The 17,036-nt window shown below is 43.3% G+C and overlaps 1 protein-coding gene across 4 annotated transcripts in view; it reads right to left on the minus strand.

Moving 5' to 3' along the window:
- Positions 1 to 16,172, minus strand: part of snx16 (sorting nexin 16) — a 51,158-nt gene extending 34,986 nt beyond the window's left edge. The window contains exons 1-3 of one of the 4 annotated variants that reach the window (XM_078540661.1): positions 16,006 to 16,167; positions 13,815 to 13,856; positions 13,220 to 13,675 (exon numbers count right to left, since the gene is read on the minus strand). In XM_078540661.1, coding sequence (XP_078396787.1) covers positions 13,220 to 13,597 — 378 coding nt within the window. In that variant the 5' untranslated portion in view covers positions 13,598 to 13,675; positions 13,815 to 13,856; positions 16,006 to 16,167. Of the gene's footprint in view, positions 1 to 13,219; positions 13,676 to 13,814; positions 13,857 to 16,005 lie in introns of all 4 variants that reach the window. The other 3 variants (XM_078540663.1, XM_078540660.1, XM_078540662.1) reach the window with 3 other exon arrangements.
- Between the last annotated feature and the right edge of the window lie 864 nt (positions 16,173 to 17,036).

Consider the following 17,036-nt stretch of genomic DNA (forward strand, 5'->3'; position numbering starts at 1 on the left):
GTCTTTACTGAGAGGGATGATGCAGACATTCTAGTTAAAGGGGAGGAGTGTGAAACATTAGGTACGATGAGCATAGTGAGAGGGGATGTACTGGAGAGACTGGCATCCTTGAATGTGGATAAATCACCAGGGCCGGATGGATTGTATCCCAGGCTGTTGAAGGAAGCCAGGGAGGAAATAGCAGATGCTCTTTTCCAATCCTCACTAGATACAGGCAAGGTCCCTGAGGATTGGAGCTCTGCGAACATTGTATCATTATTTAAAAAGGGTGTGAGGGATAGGCCAGAAAATTATAGGCTAGTCAGTCTGACTTCGGTGGTGAGCAAATTATTGGAAACAATTCTGAGAGACAGGATTAACTGTCACTTAGAAAGGCACTGATTAACAGGGATAGTGGGCATGGTTTTGTTGGAGAAGATAGTGTCTTACTAACTTAATAGACTTTTTGAGGAAGTAACAAGGAAGATTGATGAGGGTAGTGCAGTGGATGTTGCCTACATGGGTTTCAGTAAGGCATTTGACAAGGTCCCACATGGCTGTCTGGTCAGGAAAGTGAGATCACATGGGATAGAGGAGAAGGTGGCAGGTTGGATCCAAAATGCGCTCAGTGGCAGGAAACAAAGGGTAATGGACGATGGATATTTTTGTGAATGGAAAACAGTTTCAAGTGGTGTTCCTCAGGGCTCAGTGTTGGGGCCCTTGCTGTTTGTTGTATATATTAATGATTTAGACTTAAATGTGGGAGACATGATTGGGAAATTTGCAGTTAACACAAAAAATTGACAATGGAGTTGATAGTGAAGAAGATAGCTGTCGACTCCAGAATGATATCAATGGTTTGGTTGAGTGGATGGAGAAGTGGCAAATAGAATTCAATCCAGAAAGATGATTTGGAATTCTTTCATTTATTGGGCAAGGTATCCAATACAAAAACAGGGATATAATGATCGAACTGTATAAAACACTAGTTACACCACAGCTGGAGTTTTGTTTACAGTTAAGGTCACTACATTACAGGAAAGACACAATTGCTCTGGAGTGCAGAAGAGAATTACGAGAATGAATGGCTAGGGTTCTTTTTCTTAGAACTGAGGTGGCCAAAGTTGTGACCTAATTGAGGTGTACAAAATTATGAGGGGCCTAGACAGGGTAGACAGGAAAGACTCGTTTCCCCTAGCTGGGGGGGTCAATTACCATGGGGCATAGATTTAAGGTAATTGGTGGAAGGATTACAAGGGGCATGAGGAAAAACCTTTTCACCCTAGAGGGTGGTGGGTGTCTGGAATTCACTGCCTAAGTTGGTGGTTGAGGCTTAAATCCTCAACTCATTTAAAAGTTAGCTGGATCTGCATCTGAAGTGCTGTAACCTGCAAGACTATGAACCAGGTGCTGGAAAGTGGGATTCAAATGAGTGGCTCATTTCTTTTTTCTCTTTTTGGCTGGTGCAGACACGATGGGCTGAGTGGCCTCTTTCTGCACCGTAACTTTTCTACGGTTCTAACCTCCTCCAACTCTACCACCCATCACCACTGAACTATGCTCCCCTGACTGGCATCCGTCTTTGTCACATTATTATTTGTCATGCCTTCAGCCATCTAGATCCCACTCCCTGGAATTGCCAGCCTCTGTCTCTCCTCCTTTTAAGACCTCTCTAAAAACCAACTTTCATTGACCTAATCTTTTAGAGCAATAATTTTCCTCATTTATCTATGAACCATTCTTGGGACTTTTTCCAGGTTCAAGGTACAATAAAGTTGTTATTGTTAAAAACCATAAAGTCATAGAATTCTGGAGATGACAAAAAACCTACTGCAATTAGAGAGGCAAGGTTTGATCAGGGATAGTCAGCATGGCTTTGTCAGAGGGACGTCAGGCCTAACAAATTTGATTGAATTTTTTTGAGGAGGTGACCAGGTATGTAGATGAGGGTAGTGCAGTTGATGTAGTTTATATGGATTTCAGCAAAGCCTTTGACAAGGTCCCACATGGGAGACTTATAAAGAAGGCAAATGCACATGGGATACAGGGTAATTTGATAAGGTGGATTCAAAATTGGCTTAGTTGTAGGAGGCAGAGGGTGATGACAGAAGGATGCTTTAGTGACTGGAAGCCAGTGTCCAGTGGCGTACCACAGGGATCTGTGCTTGGTCCCCTATTACTTGTCATTTATATAAACGACATAGATGACTATGTGGGGGGTAGGATTAGTAAGTTTGCGGATGACACAAAGATTGGTCGGGTGGTTAACTTGGGCTACAGGAAGATATAGACGGGACGGTCAAATGGGCAGATAAGTGGCAGATGGAATTTAATCCTGAAAAGTGGTGATACACTTTGGAAGGAGTAATTTGACAAGGAAGTATTCAATGAACGGCATGGCACTAGGAAGTTCTGAGGAACAAAGGGACCTTGGCATGGGTGTCCATAGATCTCTGAAGGTGGAGGGGCACGTTAGTGGGGTGGTGAAAAGGGACGCTTGCCTTTAATCAATCGAGGCATAGATTACAAAAGTATGGAAGTCATGTTGAAGTTGTATAGAACCTTGGTGAGGCCACAGCTGGAGTACTGTGTTCAGTTCTGGTCGCCACATTATAGGAAGGATGTGATTGCACTGGAGGGGATGCAGAGGAGATTCACCAGGATGTTGCCTGGGATGAAACATTTAAGTTATGAAGGGAGGTTGGATAGACTTGGGTTGTTTTCGTTGGAGCAGAGAAGACTGAGGGGCGACCTGATCGAGGTGTACAAGATTATGAGGGGCATGGACAGGGTGGATAGGGAGTAGCTGTTCCCCTTAGTTGAAGGGTCAGTCACAAAGGGGCATAAGTTCAAGGTGAGGGGCAGGAGGTTTAGGGGGCAATGTGAGGAAAAACTTTTTTTACCCAGAGGGTGGTGACGGTCTGGACTGCACTGCCTGGGAGGGTGGTGGAGGCGGGTTGCCTCACATCCTTTAAAAAGTACCTGGATGAGCACTTGGCACGTCATAACATTCAAGGCTATGGGCCAAGTGCTGGTAAATGGGATTAGGTAGGTAGGGTAGGTGTTTCTCATGTGCCGGTGCAGACTCGATGGGCCGAAGGGCCTCTTCTGCACTGTGATTCTGTGAATTAGACTATTTTTAAAACCAGAAACAAGTTATTTCTGAGTGAACATGAACAATCATGCTAAAGTTGCAAAGTTTCTCAAATTGCTTTATAGGTCTTGATTTTTATCCTCCACTCCTATTCAAATTCAACGAAGTCGTTCCACCTGTTCCCAACATCCCCAAATCAAAAGGTAGGAGTTAGCAGCACTACGCCCATATCAAGTTAGCACACAACATTGGTTGCCTGAAAACATGTACAATGTCTTCAACTGAAATGAAAACCAAAGATTAAAAACACAGAACTACAAACCTAGAGTGTGGATCATGGGGCACTAGAAAATATACTTTTCTAACTGTTCAAATTAAATGCTTATCAGTAACTGAAACTAAGAAAGATTTACATAACAGGATACATCTGCACAGTGACATTGCTACCTAGTTTGCTTATTTTCCAAATGATGTCAGACCTCAACTACACATATTTTTATAGTCTGCATATTGCAATAGAAAGAAAAAATAAATATATGTTTGAACTGGAGCGGTATAGAATCAAAACACTATTTCTTAAAGAGATTGCCAGACATTTCAACTCTGCACTGGTGTTTTTTCACACAAAACTAGTCTAATTCTAGTCTTCTGCTCATTTCCTGTAACCATTAACTCTTTTTCTAGCAAATATCCAATTCCCTTTTAAACCAAATTTTTCATAATCTTGAAAGCCTTGAGCAGGTTGCCATTATATCTTGAGCTGTAGTAAAAAACATATTTTAAACTCTCTCTTTGTAAATGTAACCTCCAATCTCTTTACTTTGTATGTTTCCAGTAAAGGATGTCCCAAAATTGTACCCAGCTGCAACTTAAGGTCTTGTACAAAATCAATATTACACACATTCTTGCGTTTTCATTCTAGAATTCTTCTAGAATTAAAATCAAGGATTTGAGTTTGACTTTGTTACAGCATTGTCCAGCTACACTGTCTTTAATGATTCATGTTTTTAAATGGTAAGTTTTTTTTATTCATTCATGGGATATAAGCGTCACTAGCTAGGCCAGCATTCATTGCCCAACCCTAATTACCCTTGAGGTGGTGGTGGTGAGCTGCCTTCTTGAACCGTTGCAGTTCATATGGTGTAGGTACACCCACAGTGCTGTAAGGAAGGGAGTTCCAGGATTTTGACCCAGCGACGGTGAAGGAACGGTGATATATTTCCAAGTCAGGGTGGTGAATGGCTTGGAGGGAAACTTCCAGGTGGTTGTGTTCCCTTGTGCCTTTGTCCTTCTAGATGATAGTGGTCGTGGGTTTGGAAGGTGCTATCCAAGGAGCCTTGGTGAGTTCCTGCAGTGCATATCTTGTAGATGGTACACACTGCTGCACTGTACGTCAGTGATGGAGGGAGTGAATGTTTATGAATGGGGTGCCAATCAAGCAGGCTGCTTCGTCCTGGATAGTGTCAAGCTTCTTGAGTGTTGTTGGAGATGCACTCATTCAGGCAAGTGGAGAGTATTCCATCACACTCCTGACTTGTGCCTAGTAGATGGTGGACAGGCTTTGGAGAGTCAGGAGGTGAGTTACTCATCACAGAATTCCAAGGCTCTGACTTGCTCTTGTAGCCACAGTATTTATATGGCTGGTCCAGTTCAGTTCCTGCTCAATGGTAACTCCTAGGGTGTTGACTGTGACGTCCTGGAACTGAGATGATTGACCTCCAACAACCACAACCATCTTCCTTTGTGCTAGGAATGATTCCAACCAATGGAGAGCTTTCCCCACCAATTCCCATCGACTTCAGTTTTGCTAGGGCTCCTTGATACCACACTCATTCAAATGCTGCCTTTATATCAAGGGCAGGCAATCTCACTTCACCTCTGGAGTTCAGCTCTTTTGTCCATGTTTGAACCAAGCTGTAACGCGGTCAGGAGCTGAGTGACTGACGGAACCCAAACTGAGCGTTTGTGAACAGGTTATTGCTAAGCGAGTGCCGCTTGACAGCATTATTGATGAACACTTCCATCACTTTACTGATGATTGAGAGTAAACTGATGGGGTGGTTATTGGCTGTGTTGGATTTGTCCTGCTTTTTGCGTACAGGGCATACCTGGGCAATTTTCCACATTGCTGGGTAGATGCCAGTATTGTAGCTGTACTGGAACAGCTTGGCTAGTGGCATGGTAAATTCTGGGGCACAAGTCTTTAGTACTATTGCCAGAATATTGTCAGGGCCCATAGCCTTTACAGCATCCAGTGCCTTCAGCCATTTCTCGATATCACGTACAGTGAATCCAATTGGCTGAACATACAAAAGAGCAGAAGGTCATCATTTGGCCTCTCGAACCTGCTCTGCCATTTAATATCATGGCTGATCTGAGAGTAACCTCAAATCTGCATCCCACATACCCCTGATAACCTTTCACCCCTTGCTTATCAAGAATCAAAAGACTCTGCTTCCACCACCTTTTCAGGAGGAATTCCAAAGACTCACGACCCTCAGAAAAAGTTTCACCTCATCTCCGTTTTAAATGGGTGACCCCTTGTTTTTAAACAGTGACCTCTAGTTCTAGATTCTCCCACAAGAGGAAACATCCTCTCCACATCCACCCCGTCAAGACCTCTCAGGATCTTATATGTTTCAATCAAATAGCCTCTTACTCTTTCAAACTCCAGCGGATATAAGCCTAGCCTGTCCAACCTTTCCTCATAAGACAACCTGCGCATTCCAGGTATTAGTCTTGTAAACCTTCTTTGAATTGCATCGGTAATGCTGGGGACCGCCGGAGGAGGCCAAGGTGGATCATTCACTTAGCACTTATGGCTGAAGTTTGTTGCAAATGCTTTAGTCTTATCTTCTGCAAATGACAAGATCCTTCTGCTCCTTCCTTTCAGTTATAATCCTACCTGTTAATCTGTATTTCCTTTCTGCATTACTTTCAATATTATTACTTCAGATTATTCCACAATAAACTTCACCTGCCACCCATCAGCCTATCCTGTTATCTTATCACTATATTCTGCAGTCTTTCACAATTCTGACATCCCATACTTCATCCCAAAGTCTGGTATCAACAAATTTCAATAAATGCTATGAAAGAATTTATACGTCATTATGTATTTCATAAAGAGTAGACCCAAGGCAAACCACTGCATGAATTCTATCAATTAGGGATGGACAATAAAAGCTGGTCTAATGAGCAAATAAAAAAAAAAATTAGGAGTCCTCTTTTGGAAACAAAGGTATTAGTTTCAATTTTAGAGCCAAAGGTATGGATGCATTATAAATAGTTAGATCAGACATTCAAATCTCTTAATAAACAATAGCAAAGTTAATTTAACTAATAGTATAATATGAACCAAAGTAACAGAACAAAGATAAAGGAATACTATAATGGAAACAACAGAAAATGAGGAAAGTCTCTAGAAAGCTAATTCTAGTGGGTGAAATTCAGAATAGTAAGCTTGAAGTAAATTTGACTCAGTCTAGCTTATCTTGCGTAGAGATTAAAATGCATACACTACAGATCTACCCAACTATCACCTGAAATGCATGAAAAACAAAGTGGATAAAACTGAACTTTGGTTATTTGCATTCCCATTACTTGCAAAAACTAGTGCAAGGAGGAACTTACTACTGCAAAAGTCAAATTGCAACTGACAATGATGTTAGTCTTGCTTAGCAAAATTGAGTACTTTATTAACCCAATCAGAAAAGCAGTTTTCTCCATGTCTGTATAACTTACTGGTGAAACAGCTCTGAAACTTCAATAGAAGACAGAAGTAGGGCTAACTGGATTGCTTGTTGAAAGAGTTGATGGGCATTCTTCTTTGTATTATGCTATGATTCTGTTGTCATTTTCAACCCAGGAGATTATTACAAGTTAGGATGCCAACAAAGAATATATAAATTTTATATAAAAAGCGGGTCTTATCTGCACATAATAGAAATGTGGTTATCTAATCCAAATAAATCACATGAAGGGGACTCTCGATTATCTGCCAGCAATTATCTGGATCGTTTGATAGTTAAGTGTCACTGTATTTTTGAAGAAAAACACCAACAGTGTATTCAGAGCCAATTAAAAATTTCACGAGCAACAGGTTAGGATTATTAAGACACTTAATACTTCAGTTTATATTTCTATTCTTAATATTTGTCAAAACATATCAAATCAACATTTGTGATTTACCTTTCAATGTCAGGGGCCATTAATCCAAATTGTGTGGAGCTCTCGAAACTTACTCTGAATCCTGCAGTGCTACAATTTATTTAAAAAGTGCATTTTCCAAATATCTCAGAAAAACAACAAACTGAAAATGTTTCAGAACAAAATAAAAGCAATATACTGTGGATGCTAGGGATCCGAAATAAAAACAAAGTGCTAGCAAAACTTAAGAGGTCTGGCAGGATCTGTGGAGAGAGAAACAGAGTTAAAGTTGAGGCCAATATGACTCCTCTCCTGAACTGAGGAGAGGTAGAAATGTGATGGGTTTTATGCTGCTGGAGAAGGGGGTGGGGTGGTGGGGGTCAGATGGAAGGGAAGGTCAAGGATAGGTCAGAGGACAGGAGAGATTAAAAACCAAAGATGTAATTGAACAAAAGGCAAAGGGGGTGGTAATGGTAGTTTAAAAAAAAGCATTTTTCCAGAGTAGGCGTTAATAGCAGAATAAAGGTCAGCTCTGTCCAAAAGCAAAAACTTGAAAACAAGATACAAACAGGCACTTGAAGAGGTAAAAGAAAACTCAAAACAGAGGACAGAGTTCATGGTCTGAAGTTGTTCAACTCAATGTTGAGTCCAGAAAGCTGTCGTGTGCCTAATTGGAAGATGAGGTGCTGTTCCTCCAGCTTGCTTTGCACTTCACTGGAACATTGTAGCAGATCAAGGACAGAAATATGAGCATGAAAGCAAGATGTTGAATTGGAATGGCAAACAGCTGGAAGGTCGGGGTCATGCTTGCAGACTGAGCAGAGATGTAATGTAAAGCAGTCACCCAGTCTGTGTTTGGTCTCCCCAGTGTACAGCAGACCACATTGTAATTAGCAAATACAGCAAACTAAATTGAAAGAAGTACATGTAAATCACTGTTTCAACTGAAAGGAGTGTTTCAGGCTTTGGACAGTGAGGAGAAAGTAGGTAAAGGGGCAGGTGTTACAAGTTCATGGGGAGGGGATGAGGTGTTGGAGGGATAGAGGAGTGCACCAGGGTACTGTGGAAGGAACAGTCCCTTTGGAATCCTGACAGGGACAGGAGTGGAATATGTGTTTGGTGGTGGCATCATGTTTGAGGTGGCGGAAATGGCAGAGGGTGATCCTTTGAATACAGAACCTAGTGGGGTGGGAAGTGAGGACAAGGGGAATGCTATTGTGGCGCCAATACTGGTGTCGCTTCTTGTTCTCATCCAGAATTTTGAGGGGTGGGGGGGGGGGGAGAAAGAATGGGGGCAGAATCAATTTTGCTTCCTTATTCCACCCTTCTCTCGTCTTCACATGGTCCATCTCCAAAACTTCCCTTCCTTGACTTTTCTGTCTTCATTTCTGGGGATAGATTATCTACTAATATTCCTTACAAGCCACTGACTCCCACAGCTACCTCGACTACACTTTCACAATCTGCTTCCTGCAAGGACTCCATCCCATTCTCCCAGTATCTCAGTCTCTGTTGCATCGGTTTTGATGATGCTACCTTCCACCATGGCACTTCTGACGTCTTCCTTTTTTCTCTACCGAGGATTGCCCCTCACTTTGGTTGACAGGGCCCTCAGCCGTGTCTGAACCATTTCCTGCACTTCTGCCCTTGCCCCTTTCCCCGGCTCCTAGAGCCATGAGAGTTCTCTGTGTCCTCACTTTCCAGCACACCAGCCTCCACATCCAAAGGATCATCCTCTGCCATTTCTACCACCTCTGCTTGGGCTTTGTGAAAGGGAAATCATGTTTAACTAATTTAGAGTTTTCTGAGGAAGTATCAAGCAAGGAAAATAAAGGGGAACCTGTAGATGTGGTATACTTGGATTTCCAAAAGGCATTTGGTAAATTACCACAAAGATTACTACACAAGATAAGAGAACATGGTGCAGGTCATAACATATTGGCATGGATAAAGGATTGGTTAACTAACAGGAAACAGGGAGTAGTAGGGATAAATGCGTCTTTTTCAGGATGGCAAGCTGTAACTAGTGGAGCGCCAGAGGGGTCAGAACTAGGGCCTCAACTATTTACAATCTACATCAATGAATTGGATGAAGGGACCAAATGTATGGCAGCTAAATTTGCTGACGATGCCAAGATAGGTGGGAAAGTAAGCTGTCAAGAGGAGATAGAGAGTCTGCAAAGTGATATAGACAGGATAAGTGAGTGGGCAAAAATATGGCAGATGGAGAATAACATGGGAAAATATGAATTTGTCCACCTTGGCTGGAAGAATTTAAAAGCAGTATACTATTTAAATGGAGATATATTGCAAAACTGTGGTACAGAGGGATCTGGGTGTCCTGGTACATAAAACACAAGGGGCAGAATTTCTCTCTCATCGGGTGGGCACACGCATGAGGCGGCAGCGTGCCCACCGACAATTAAATAGGCTTATTAAGGCCCTTAATCAATTAATTAAATTGGATTTTTCGCTGACCATCCAACCGTTCTGTAGGCAGGCAGACGAAAAGACCAAGCAGCTTTTGGATTTTTATGAAGCCTCATCCATGGGCGGTTTGAGATTTCCAACAGGAATTAAAAATAAAATAAAAACATTTAAATCTCATTAATAACATCGCTGCAGAGTCACATGAGGGGACATGTTCACCTTATTTTAAAAATCTTTATTGTACTGTTCTAAACCTTCAGCTCCCTAAGGCAGCCCAGTGCCTTCAGGGAGCTTTCAGTGTGCGCACCCGCGCACATGTGCAAACTTCCACGCTCGCCCTCCTCCTGTTCCCACCCTCAGTGTTGCAGCACGCGATTCACGATGGCTGGGCATTAATTAGCCAGCAAGCGAGAAATTGTGATCGGGGCCCGATCATGGGCGGCGATCAGTTTCACGGCCGCTCCAATGCCCGCCCGCCCGACGAGGGCAAAATTCAACCCAAGTAGTTAGTATGCAGGTACAGCAAATGATTAGGAAGGCGAATGGAATGTTGGTGCTTATTGCAAGGGGAATGGAATATAAAAGTAAGGAAGTTTTACTGCAGCTGTACAGGGCGTTGGTGAGACCAAATCTGGAATACTTTGTACAGTTTTGGTCTCCTTACATGAAAATTAAAAAAAAACAGCATTAGAAACAGTATAGAGATGGTTCACTCAACTCAATCCAGGGATGAGGGGCTTATCTTAGGAAGAAAGGTTGAACAGGTTGGGCCTATACCCATTGAAGTTTAGAAGAATGAGGGGTGACCTTACTGAAACATGTAAGATCCTGAGGGGACTTGACAGGGTAGATATCAGGAGGATGTTTCCAGTTGGGGAGAAGACTAGAACTAGAATAAGAATAAGAGGTTTGAGATGAGGAGAATTTTTTCTCTCAGAGGGTTGTTAGAATGCAGAATTATCTTCCCTGAGAGCAGTGGAGGCTGGGTTATTGAATTTCTTCAAAGCTGAGTTAGACAGATTTTAAATAGATAAGGGAGTCAAGGGTTATGGGGAGCAGACAGCAAAGTGGAGTTGAGATCAGAATCAGATCAGCCTTGATCTTATTGAATGGAAGAGCAGGCTCGAATGGCCTATTCCTGCTCCTAAGTCATATGTTTCTTCAATTTAGTCTACAGTATTCGCTACTTACAATGTGGTCTCCTCTACATTGGGGACGCCAAACGCTGATCGGGTGACCACTTTGCAGAACACCTCTTCAAACATGACCCTGACCTTCCAGTCGTTTGCCATTTCAATGCACCTTCATGCTCACATTTCTGTCCTTGGCCTGCTGCGATGTTCCAGTGCAGCCCAACGCAAGCTGGAGGAACAGCACCTCATCTTCCAATTCGGCACTTTACAGCTTTCTGAATTCAACGGTGTTCAACAACTTCAGATCATGAACTCTGTCCTCTGTTTTGAATTTTCTTTCTCTCCCCGCCGTTGAAGTCTGAGTATCTTGTTTTCAGGCTTTTGCTTTCAGACAAAGCTGACCTTTATTCTGCCATTAATGCTACTTTAGAAAAATGCTGCATTTCTTTTTTTACTACTACCATTTAACACTCCCTTTTCTGCTTTACTCAATGACATCTCTGGTATTTAATCTCCACTGTCCCCTAACCTATCCTTGATCTTCCCTTTTATTTCACCAGACCCACCTCCCGCCTTTTTCAACAGCATTAAACCCATCTCATTTCTATCTCTCTTCATTTCTGAAGAGTCATGTTGGACTCGAAACATGATGCTGCCAGAGCTGCTGAGTTTTTCTAGCACTTTCTGTTTCTATTATGTTTCAGACCATTTATATTCTATGAATATGGTCAACTCTAATTTTATTAGAGATTCAAATTAAGATAGATACCAGTCTGCCTCATATACAGAATGAAAGGCAAACACATTATTCACTTTATACTTCGTACTGCACTTAGGGTTTTATCTTCTAAAACAAACATAAGGATCACATGGGCTGGCATCACAATATTTATTATTCAAATGAAAATCTGTGGAGTTAATTCACGCAAGAGTAGTTTGCACAAGAGTTCTCTCCACGCACATAAATATGCCTTTTATATTTACCTGTGTAGTTCATTCGATGTATAGAGCTTTACATAGGCAATTGTCCTGGTTTGCAGGATGTGTACAATTTATATAGGAGAGTGAATTAAGCAAATATAGGGCAAACTGTACAAGCATGAGATTTCCGTCTGTGTGATTTCTTTAGTTTCAAATGACTAGTGAAGGTCTATATCAGTGGTTCCTAAACAATGGGATCCCGTTGGAGTGACAGGACAATCACTTAGGGTCGCAGTTCCCAGGCGGCAATGACCACTGTCGAGTGGAGAGTCTGGTGGGACAGTTCTGGGATTGGCGTTGAGGCTTTGTTACATGTGCAACCTTTAGTCCCGAGGCCCTGTCAGAGTCTTCAAAACTGTTGAAACTGCTCAACAAGTCCCTGCTCTCACTCTGGGGTTACACCGATTTTCAAGCGCTAAAATGGGATCACAGGGGGGAAAAAGTTTAGGAAGCACTGATCTATGTGGTAGATTGAGGACTTAGCTTGCCTGTGGTCAGATATTATTTGGGGACCACAAGTTAAACTGCATTCTGCCACATGCTCCATCTATTTTGCCACTGCAGGCATTTTCAGTTGTTGGCAACGAGCGAAAATCTTTTCTCAGCAGTTCCTCTAATGAGATGTGTGCTAAGCAACTTAAACAGTAGTTGTGCCAGATACAACTTTGTATTTTTAAGTGGGATAAGTGTTAGAGCTCAAATTATTTTGCAGTTTCTTCCTTTCCTCTCAAAGAGATCAAATATATGTATTTTTATAGCACCTTTCATCCCCTCACAATCTCCCAAAGTGTTCCACAGTTAATTATTTTGAAGTATAATCACTGTTGTTACATAGGCAATAGTAGTATTAATTTTGTATGTTAATCCTTGCAAACACCCAATTGTCAAATGAGCCTGAACTCCTCTCAACCATTGGTCCAAAACCTGAAACAATTCAGAATCCAGAAAAGACAAATATGTCAACACACTTAAAAAAAAAGTGCTGCCCCAATCCCCCATACTCAGTTCATCCATTAATGCAGTACTTTTCCATAACCATGGGAAATCAAAAAATTAGAAATAGATACAAAATAGCTGCACAAGCATTCGCTCTGCCTGAATAAGCAGTACTTTCAGTTCCTATTTCTTTGATATGCCCCACTTGCAGGTCAAAGTAGGTGGGGAGCCCTGGGGGCCTGCTGTGTATGATGAACAGCCAGCTATAAGAAGTCAGTCAGAGCAATGTAATTATTTTTGTGGACACCCTTGAAGACAGAAAATAAAACAAGGTTTTATAAGTCAGCAGGAAAAGGGACAACAGTAACTCAGCGAATACAATGCCCAAAACTAGATGGAATAAGTATGAAAGGCTAAGCTTTAAATGAACTGAACCGCTTACTTCAACAAAGTACACAAATGAAACAAGGTTATTTATCAAATTAGGACAAAGGTACAAAAGTCAAATTTGACTTACTGTGAACTTCGCCCTTTCTTCCATAACTTCATATCCCAACATAGTAGGTGTAGCAGGTCTCTCTTCCCAGTTTGTTGATTCAGTCTCTTTCTCAGACTCCGGAGGTTTAGAAGAGTATTCAATAGATGAGTTTACGCCATTGAGCTTAGTTCGTAGTAAAGGACTATTATTTGTCAAGTTTGTGGAAGCTAGTTGCTCAGAGGTAACTGTCTTTCTAAATCCACCAGAATGCAAATCGGCAACTTGACCTTTTGACGAATTTGAACTGGATACACTGTCCAAAGACTGAAGTGAAGAGCTTCTACGACTTCTACTTGTAGCTGTTCCAGAAGAGGAATTCCCTACTGGTAAAGGCACAGGAACAAATGAAGTGGCCATCCTTCTAGTGGCACACTTGCTGGAACTAGCTTCTCCCTGTCAAGCGTAAGAGGTGGCAAATCAAGTTTGCCTTTCAAACTACAAAATCAAGAAGAAAAATATATTTAAAAAAAATTAATTTTGATGTGAAAAACACCAAAGCATCCAAAAGGCAAACAGAATATGCTGGAACAGTACTGACTTCATGGAGAGCTAAAGCAACTAATGATTAACCTACCACTGTCCATCCAACTATAACCATTTTCAATAATGGTAAATCCTTAGGATAAAAAAAGGTGTTATTTTGGCATTTTACATTTAGAACAAAAGACTAAACTTTCTACTCCATAACTTATTTTATGCGTTCATAGGATGTGGGCTTCACTGGCTGGGCCAGCAATTATTGCCCATCACAGATTGCCCTTGAGGTGGTGGTGGTAAGCTGCCTTCTTGAACCGCTGCACTCCATGTGATGTAGGTACACCCACAGTGCTGTTGGGGCGGGGGGGGGGGTTCCAGGATTTTGACCCAGCGACAGTGAAGGAGCGGCGAAATAGTTCCAAGTCAGGGTGGTGAGCGGTTTGGAGCAGAACTTCCAGGCGGTGGTGTTCTCATGTGCCTGCTGCCCTTGTCCTTCTAGATGTTAGTGGTCATGGGTTTGCAGGGTGCTGTCTAAGGAGGCTTGGTAAGGTCCTGCAGTGTATCTTGTAGATGGTGCACACTGCCGTCATTGTGCGCAGGTGGTGGAAGGAGTGTATGTTTATGGACGGGGTGCCAATCAAACGGGCTGCTTTGTGTTGGATGGTGTCAAGCTTCTTGAGTATTGTTGAAGCTGCACTCATCCAGGCAAGTGGAAAGTATTCCATCACACTCCTGACCAGTGTCTTGTAGAAGTTGGACAGGCTTTGGGGAGTCAGGAAGTGAGTTACTTGCCACAGGGTTTGTAGCCTCTGACCTGCTGTTGCAGTGTCAGTATTTATATGGCTAGTCCAGTTTAGTTTCTGGTCAATGGTAACCCCCAGGATGTTGTGGGGGATTCAGCCATGGTAATGCCATTGAATGTCAAGGAGCGATGGTTAGATTCTCTCCTGATGGAGATGGTCATTGCCTGGCTCTAGCGTGGTGCAAATGTTACTTGTCAGCTGAAGCCTGGATATTGTGCAGGAAGTTATGGTGCTGGGAAAAAACAAAGCCATGGAAGGTTCTACCCAGGAGCGGCTGACAAGTTTAACACACGTGAAATATGGCACCTCTGACAGTCTGCCAGTGAGGTGTCTGTTTGGATTTTGTGCTCAAGTTCTGTCAGTAGGGCTTGAACCCACAACCTTTTGAATCAGATGTGAGTGCTACTATTGATCCAAGGCCGACATAGATCCATAGATGACCCAGCACCAAAATGTATTTCCTCACTAAGCCTTCCAGCAGAGCAGCTCTCAGCATCAAACGCTGAGACCATCACCTCGACCACCTACATTAAGCCCTTACACAGATTGGGTAAATACCCTAGGTGCTTCAATCAAGTCACAGCACGGGAAAAAACAAAAATCGATGTTTCTTTCTCTTGTTAGTAAGGGACCAGACTATTAGTGAACTAATTAATTTAGTTCCCATCCAAGGGACTTGTACAAACTTGTGAAACTAGGGGCAGTTAGAACGGCTCCAGTGAAACGTGCTTACTTGAAATTTAAGCCATTTTACGTAGTGCATTCAAGAACCGCGTGTATTTAATACACAATATACGATATTTCTCAATATTATATCCCGATTTCTTCACATCATAGGCGCTTGGATACTGTCCTGCAGTAATGGATCCCGGGCGGAGAGGCATAAAACTGGATCCATTCCCTGAAGCAAAGCTCCGAATCCACCTTCAACTCATTGGCGTGATTATAAACACTCCAGCTCCCCCTGGGCAGCGAGCACCTCACTTCATATGGCCAGCCCAGGCCTTGGCCACCACGGAATCAATGTTAACCGGAGGGCAGCGGCGCGCCCTCCCTACCCCCGGGTGCAGGGAACGGGAAGGGCGCGCGGAGGGGGAAGGGGCACGGCAACGGCGCGCGGAGGGGGAAGGGGCACGGCAACGGCGCGCGGAGGGGGAATGGAAACGGCAGCGGCGCGCGGAGGGGGAAGGGGCACGGCAACGGCGCGCGGAGGGGGAAGGGGCACGGCAACGGCGCGCGGAGGGGGAAGGGGCACGGCAACGGCAGATGCCCTCCCTCCTTCGAATGTGGGGGAGCGGCAGCCGATGGAAGCAAACAGGGTCACGCGCTGATCGAGGCTGCGGCAGGAACGCCATCCCCAGAGCAGAGCAGGGCAGAGCAACAAACCCTGGCCGCCGCGAACAGCAGCATTTACCCACACCAACCCCCCCCCCCAATCTCTCAGTCGGGGACTGGAAAGACAGTAGCGAACCCCACTGCACATACCCCTTCAGGTAAAGAACCCCCAAAGCACCGGGCCCCCGCAATCATCTCCCGCTCCTTACTCCCTTGGACGTCAACACGTCACCAGCAAGTGCTCCACAAACAGTAGATTGGAAAGCGGGCGGATCCATTCACCATGTGACCTGTAGGGCCAAAGAAACCAGGAGACTAACTGCTGATTGGTTATGGAAATGCTGAACTCCTGCCCGAAGGATTAGTATTGCTTACATGGAGAGAAATAAAAATGCATTAACGATCCAGCACTATCCTGCAGTCTCCAGCAATTAAAGATTAATCTGGGCTCTGCTGCGAGCAACCTAGGAGCAATATCACAAGGATATGAAAAATAGGAAAACTGTGCAGCGTTTCGGGGAGAAGGTGGGGGCAATGGTACTGAGTGATTTGCTCATTCGGAGAGCGTACTGACATGATGGGCCGGCTGTGGCTCAGTTCATAGCACCCTCGCCTTTGAATCAGAGGGTTGTGGGTTCATGTCCCACTCCCGGAAACCAAGAACTGTGATTGTACTCGAAAAGAGTTGCAATCTGTGACTGTTGGTAACTCGAACGAGTTTCCTACAGGTAGGAAGTAGACGATAGAGGTCTCCTGCGCTCGAACAATTCTGTGATATTGTGTTTGTTTTTGTAAGCTTTTTAATTATTAGTTGTAAAAAATATTGGAAATCTATAAAGATATTGGAGGGGAAAAGGGATTGACTGGGCGGGGTAGTTGAAGGTGGAAAATCCTGTGGTTAAACCGCCGGGAAAGGAATACATGCAACCAGTATTGGCGACTCTAATGAACGAAGGAGTCTCCCATAATAATTTGTGGTAAAGCTGGGAGAGTGCCTACTGTGCTGCCAAGCAGCTGTACAAATAAGTTTATATATTTACATAGAATCTACGGCACAGGAATGAGCCAAAATAAAAGCAAAATGCTGCGGTTGCTGGAAATCTGAAACAAAAACAGAAAATGCTGGAAAAACTCAGCAGGTCTAACAGCATCTGTGGAGAGAAAAACAGAATTAACTTTTC

Source organism: Cetorhinus maximus, chromosome 4 (assembly GCF_964194155.1).
Source record: "Cetorhinus maximus chromosome 4, sCetMax3.hap1.1, whole genome shotgun sequence".
Classification (NCBI taxonomy): Eukaryota; Metazoa; Chordata; class Chondrichthyes; order Lamniformes; family Cetorhinidae; genus Cetorhinus; species Cetorhinus maximus.